Below are 7,111 nucleotides of genomic sequence, written 5' to 3'. Positions count from 1 at the left end.
CCTCATTATAAAGGAAGTTATGGACCAAAGATAGAGTTTTTCTCCTAAATGCTCTCCAATAAAATCTTCTACTTCTGGCTTAGTATTTTATGGCCTCTTTTGTGCTGCCTACTGTACTAAACCCCCCCCCCCCCGGGGCCGGTACTCAACACCTTCCCACCACACTCCCTCACTGCCATTTTCTCATTCAAACACACACACAGAGTATCCCAAATCTAAGCTCTATATCATCATCACTAGTCCCTTGCTAGTAACAGATCTCCCATTTAACCCTCACCAAAAAAAAAAAAGCATTCACTCAACCAAAACAGAAAAAAGAAATCAGAGGCAAAAAGATGTTTGGACATAGTTATTAAACTAAATTTCCTATAGTTTTCCTCTTGATCTTGCTAGGTTTGACTGAAGAAAATGGCAGGATACAAACACAAAAGTTTCATGGCAAGACACATCATGAAGTCGAATAATAACAACAACGACGATAACAACAATAATGTTAAAGACTCATCATGGGATTATTATGGAAATGAAAATCATTTGTCTTGGCCTCCAAGATGTTACACATGTAGCTTTTGTAAAAGGGAATTCAGATGTGCCCAAGCTCTTGGTGGTCACATGAATGTTCATAGAAGAGATAGAGCCAGATTATTGAGACACCACTCTCCACCTACACATCATTCTCGTCTAAACTTTAATCTTGATCCAAACCCTAACCCTAGTTTTTCATCATCCCAACCACCCTCTCCTTTTACTTCTAGATTACCTTTTCCCTCTTATAATGCTGCTGGTGGTTCTGAAATGAGGAGATGGGGAAAAGGTATTGTTCCAAACAATCACTTGAAAACTACCAAAGTACTTTTTGGAGTTGAGAAACTTGGCCCTTTCATGCAAGAAAAAGATTTTCTGAGATTGGACTTGGAAATTGGCAGCTTAGTCACTGAATCAAAGCAAGATTTGGATCTGGAACTTCGATTGGGATACAGTTAATTAGTTAGATCAACTTTCTACAGCTTTATTGAGGTTTGTAAATTGAGTTGATATAGCTATGGCCTATGGGCAGTAATATAGCTAATTAAACTTCTTCACTTTAATCGCCAGCTGTTTCTAGTTTTAATACCGTGTCACTTAAAAAGAAACCAGAATCTAAATTACTTTTAATTGTTTCCCATTCTTTCTTCCTATCTTCTTTCATTTTTAGTTGCTCAATAGCGTCAGCTAATAATTGTTTTTCAATTATGTTAAAATCATGATGGACTACACTGCCAATTAAATTTGGTTATTAAATGATTTTTCACTGTAAAATTAAACTGAATTAGCTAATTGATTAAATATACGATAGTTTAGAATATGGTATGTAAAAACAGATAAGACTCTGCTGCTCTCATCTGAGAAAAACTCAAGTTTAAGATACAAATTGACTTCTTACATCATCTGATAAGGATGCATTTTTTTCGCTTATAGACCCTTCTATCGTTATATAAACAACATTGTTTTTTGATCCATCTATGTTTATGCAGTGTTTTGACATAAAATTTAGACCAATATTCGACAAAAATAAGGACTAGCTTGCTAGATGTTGTAGATTCAACAAGTGGGTGATCAGCTGTTTTGTGCCAATGTTTTAAATACAATATTGTTGGAAAAATAAGAAATAATTTTCATTTTCATGACGACCTTGCAAGCATTTACAAGTGCATGGGCTGCACATGGGGAAATGGTTCATTTATCAGGAAAGTGAAACCACATGAAGTACCATTATTTTTGTTTGAATCACCAGAAAAAGTTGTTCACTTTGTTGGAAACAAAGATTCACTACTGTTGATTAAAAGAAAAACTGATTTCTCCACATTATTGTGAGAGTCTCTCTTTTCATTCATCTTTCTGGATTCTTTTTTTTTTTTTTTTTTTTTCCCTTTTGTTTCTTTTACAAGTAGTACCATTAAATGATTGTTACAAGTATTGTTCTGCTTGTACTTTTAGGGGTCGTTTGGTACGATAGGTAAGCAAAAATAATCTTGGAATAAAAGTTTAGTGTCGTCTTTTCCCTTGTTTGATTACTACTCCCAGGATAAGTTGTCCAAGGATTAAAAAGAGTACCGGGATAACTTATATATGCTAGAGGTGAAATAATAATCTCAGGATAAAGCAGTAAAATTGATAATCTCATTAATACAATATACCAAACAGTCAATAACAAATAATATCAGGATAACTAATCTCATCATAACTTATCTTCAAGCCAAACGACCCTTGGGGATGATAAGCATGGTTTTGGGAAGTTCCAGCAACAATTTGATCTTGAGGGAAAGAATTTATTGTACCTTTAACCATGAAAATTGAAATTCTGTTTTCATAGATCAAACCAACTCCTTGATATATATATATATATATATATATATACACATGCATACATATACCTGCCTAGAGTATCGATCGGCCTTTTTAATAACATGCACTAATATTTACTGGCAACTTGAGAAACAAATAGGTGACAAGAAGTTTATTGTACTTGAAAATTAGATGCCAATGTATATCATATGGGCTGAATTAAGTTGTTGACTAAGGTTGCGAAATATAAAGAGAGTATACATAAACCAAGAAACCAAGAAGCTTTTCCTATAGGGTGTTATTCCTTACTGACACAGTGAGCTAGCAGCTGGCAAGTATTAAAATTGTTCATAAAGTATGAACCAATTGATACCTTTTATGTGTTTCTGCCTTTTACAAAAATTCATGTAGCGCACATGAGGACCAAACAATAATAATGGTATTGTACTTTGCTATTCCCTTAAAGTTGTTGGAGTTTAAATTGAGGAATCACAAATTCACAATTCCATCTGTTCAGGTATACGGCAAGCAGCTACCCACATGCAATATAATTGAAGTCCTTTGTCAGATTATCCTAATATTTTCACACACACATATAATGGGTGTATCTTCATAACTATTGTTATCAATACCATATTAAATCTAAAGCAACTACTAAAAATATATTCTTTCTTTCAAGATAATTCACGGCATGTTAACTCCTATTAAAGTTCTTCATTTTGCCTCAAATTAAATCACATGTTTACTGCTTAATTGTGCCAGTCTCCTTCAATTCCTTTAAATGTTATCCTTACGAACATATTATGAAGGCAGAATATTAAACGCGTGAACTATAGCACTGCACGGGTCGATATAAGTATAATTTAGGGAAAATGGTTAAATATGCCCTTATACTATAAAATGTCTAATATTATCTTCCGTTATACTATCAATCCAAATATAGCCTTAACATCATACTATCGATCCAAATATACCCCTGACGTCATAAAAGTGGTATAAACCTACCATTCCTCCGTTAACTGCCTCCCTATGACCGCATTCATCGCCACCTCACCATTCTATGTTAAAGTTTTACAACATTAGTTCTATTTAGTGTTGACCAAGTCTGTAGTATAGCTAGTTTTTAGCTTTAAGTTGTTATTTTGTTATTGTTAGTTGCATATATATTTTTCCTTGTTTTTATAGTTGCAGATATCTTTTCCTAAAGTTTAGGAGAGTTTGTTTAGTGGGATAACATGTTCAAGCTAATTTGTAAGCTTATATAAGGCCATTAGTGAATTGAATAAACCATCCAACTATTTTCTTCCACAAAAATTTCAATTCTACTTCCAGTTATTCTTTCTAATATTGTGTTTGCAATTCTATTTTGATTCTTCATTTGGTATCAAGAGCCAGCACAATAACTGATCTTCAAGTAGTTGGCGGAATCAAAAAGCTCAATAATCAGAATTAAAATACATGGGAAACATGTATGATGTCTTATATGCAGGGCCAAGATCTTTGGAAAGTGGTCAACGGAAGTGAAGTTACACAACCAGAGGCGGAGGATGGGAATGGAACCTTGCGGAAGTGGAGGATCAAAGCAGGCAAATCAATGTTTGCTCTCCAAACAACAATCGAAGAAGATGTGTTGGAGCATGTCTGTGATGCTAAAACGCCAAAAGAAGCATGGGACACACTTGCTGCACTTTTCTCAAAGAAGAATGACGCAAGGCTGCAACTTTTAGAGAATAAGCTTTTATCAACAGCTCAACGTGATATGACGATTGCCCAGTACTTCCATAAAGTAAAGTCGATATGCCGTGAAATTTCAGATTTAGATTCAACGGCTCCAATTAGAGAAACCAGGATAAAAAGAATAATTATCCATGGGTTGGGGCATGAATATAGAGGTTTTGTTGCTGTAGTACAAGGATGGCCAAATCAACCATCACTTGTGGAGTTCGAAAATTTGCTCGTTGGTCAAGAAGCCATGTCAAAGTAAATGGTAGGAGCTTCGGTGAAGAGTGAAAAAGAAGCTCTCTACACCAACAAAACCAAGAACTTCAAGCAACATACTACTGGTAGTTCTAAAAAGAGCAATTTTCATGGAGATGAAAATTCACGCTCAAGGGGAGCTTTGAAAAATCACGGGAATAATAAAATATTTGAAGGGAAGTGTCACAATTGTGGAAAGAAGGGCCATATAGAAAAAGACTGCTGGTCCAAGAAGAAGTCTGTGGAGATTAATGCTGCTACGTCAAATTCAAATGAGAAAAGCAAAGATGATTGGGATGCTGAAGCATTTTTTGCTATAAAAGAGGAAGATTTAGCACTCACAACAACAATATCTGAATCAATTGATTATGAGAATGACTGGATCGTTGATTCAGGTTGTGCAAATCATATGACAGGTGATAAGCAAAAGTTGCAGAACTTGACAGCATATAATGGAAGTCGTGTTGTGGTGACGGCCAACAATTCAAGGTTACCGATTGCTCACATTGGTAAGACGATAGTTTCTCCTCAACAAAGTTCCAGCCAGATCTCACTTGATCATGTTTATCATGTTCCAAGTATGAAGAAAAACTTACTTTCAGTATCACAATTAACATCATCTGGCAACTATGTTCTGTTCGGTCCTCATGATGTGATGGTATATCGTGATCTCAAGAACTTAGAAAATCCAATTATGAAGGGGCGTAAATCAGACTCAGTTTATGTAATGTATGCAGAGGCAGCATATGTAGAAAAGACTAAAAAGAAGGAGACTACAGATTTGTGGCACATGCGATTGGGTCACGTGAGTTATTCCAAGCTAAGTGTGATGATGAAAAAATCAATGATTAGGGGTCTTCCTCAACTTGAAGTAAGAACATACACCGTTTGTGCGGGCTGCCAATACGGTAAAGTGCATCAGTTGCCCTTTGAAGAGTCCAAATTTAAAGCTGAGGAACCACTAGCATTAATTCATTATGATGTATTCGGACGTGTCAAGCAAGTGTCCGTTGGTGGGATGAAATATATAGTGACCTTCATTGATGATTTTTCCAGGTATGTGTGGATTTATTTCTTAAAGGAAAAATATGATTCATTTTTAAAGTTCAAAGAGTTGAAAAGAGATGTTGAAGAAGAAGTTGGTAAGAAAATTCTTTGCTTGCCAACTGACAACGGTGGGGAATATACCTCAAACGAGTTTGCTGACTTCCTTCGAGAGTGTCGAATACGTCATCAGTTCACATGTGCAAACACGCCGTAACAAAATGGCGTAGCAGAAAGGAAGAACAGACAGTTAGCAGAAATCTGTCGGAGTATGCTTCACGCGAAAAATGTTTCAGGACAGTTTTGGCCAGAAGCAATGAAGACTGTAGCTTTTGTGATCAATAGACTTCCTCAACAAAGGTTAAATTTTCTTTCACCTTTTGACAAGTTGTGAAATATGAAAGCTAATGTCAGTTATTTGCGAGTGTTTGGATGTGTGTGCTATGTTTTTATAGCAGATCACCTACGTAGAAAAATGGACAAGAAAGTTGTCAAGTGTATATTTGTGGGCTATGACAGTCAAAGAAAAGGGTGGCGATGTTGTGATCCAACAACAAGAAAGTGTTACACTTCTCGAAATGTAGTATTTGATGAAACTTCTTCATGGTGATCTTCAGATAAGGAAGTGTTGCCCAACTCAGATGTGTTCAAGGATGTGTTGGACTCGTACCAGATTCAGTTGAGTGTAGATGAAGCTGAAGGTGCAACTTTTGAAGGTAATGTTGAAGAAGATATGACTCAAAATCCTTGGCAATTTGGTGTATACCAACAAACAAGTGAAGAAGGCGAGCCTAGTAGCGCAGCTGCACCACCTACACTCAAAAGGTCAATAAGGACCAGAAAGCCAAACCCAAAGTATGCCAATGCTGCCATAGTAGAAGAAGAAGATGCGATAGAACCTGAGACATTTGAAGAAGCATTTGAAGATCCAAGGTGGACTAATGCTATGGAAGATAAAATTGCAGCATTAGAACAAAATCAAACTTGGGAGCTTGTGCCAAAGCCAAAAGATGTGAAGCCGATATCTTGCAGATGGATTTATAAAATAAAGCGTCGCACAAATGGGTCGATCAAGAGGCATAAAGCTCATTTGGTAGCTCGAGGATTAACTAAAGAATATAGTTTGAAGTACGATGAAACTTTCAGTCCAGTGGCAAAGTTTACAACTGTGCGAGTCTTACTTGCACTTGCTGCTAGCAAAGATTGAAATTTGTGGCAGATAGATGTAAAGAACGTGTTTATACATGGAGAACTAGATCGGAAAATTTACATGGTTCAACCAATGGGTTTCCAGAACCAAGAACATCCTGAATATGTTTGTAAGCTAAGGAAGGCACTCTATGGATTAAAGCAATCACCAAGGGCATGGTATGGTAAAATTACTGAATTTTTAACTCAAAGTGGTTATTTTATTACATCTTCAGACTCAAGTTTGTTTGTCAAAGTCAATGAAGGAAAGCTAGCTATAGTGCTAGTATATGTCGACGACTTGATCGTAACTGGTGATAATGAAGATGAAATTCTCCAAACAAAGGAGAATTTATTTGTTTGGTTTCACATGAAATAACTTGGACAGCTCAAGCATTTTCTTGGCCTGGAGATTGATCGTACTCAAGGAGGGATTTTTCTTCATCAACAAAAGTATTCTAGAGATTTCTTGAAGAAATTCGGAATGCTGGGGTGCAAGCCAATTGCAACACCAATTGAACCAAATGCCAAGATGTGCGCGCACGAAGGGAAGGATTTAGAAGATGTGATGATGTAT

General features: G+C 36.2%; 2 protein-coding genes across 2 annotated transcripts; both read left to right on the top strand.

The window, feature by feature from the left end:
• The first annotated feature begins 408 nt into the window (after positions 1 to 408).
• Positions 409 to 984, top strand: LOC104103802 (transcriptional regulator SUPERMAN-like). The gene has a single exon (XM_009611741.4). The coding sequence runs from the start codon at positions 409 to 411 to the stop codon at positions 982 to 984; it is 576 nt and encodes a 191-aa protein (XP_009610036.1).
• A 1,777-nt stretch (positions 985 to 2,761) lies between these two features.
• Positions 2,762 to 4,309, top strand: LOC138894480 (uncharacterized). Its single transcript, XM_070179179.1, has 2 exons — positions 2,762 to 2,842; positions 3,815 to 4,309. Exons 1-2 carry the CDS (start codon positions 2,762 to 2,764, stop codon positions 4,307 to 4,309), a joined length of 576 nt encoding a protein of 191 aa, XP_070035280.1.
• Positions 4,310 to 7,111: the final 2,802 nt, after the last annotated feature.

The sequence above is a fragment of the Nicotiana tomentosiformis genome, chromosome 6 (assembly GCF_000390325.3).
Source record: "Nicotiana tomentosiformis chromosome 6, ASM39032v3, whole genome shotgun sequence".
NCBI lineage: Eukaryota > Viridiplantae > Streptophyta > Magnoliopsida > Solanales > Solanaceae > Nicotiana > Nicotiana tomentosiformis.
Note: the sequence above shows the minus strand (reverse complement) of the source record. Positions and strands in the feature narration are given on the sequence as shown.

What these genes read in the sequence shown, in the direction of transcription:
- LOC104103802 (XM_009611741.4), top strand. Translation starts at nt 409, where the DNA reads ATGGCAGGATACAAACACAAAAGTTTCATGGCAAGACACATCATGAAG.
- LOC138894480 (XM_070179179.1), top strand. Translation starts at nt 2,762, where the DNA reads ATGGTATTGTACTTTGCTATTCCCTTAAAGTTGTTGGAGTTTAAATTG. An exon ending in TCACAATTCCATCTGTTCAG is followed by an intron (nt 2,843 to 3,814) that starts GTATACGGCAAG and finishes TCTTATATGCAG; the next exon opens with GGCCAAGATCTTTGGAAAGT.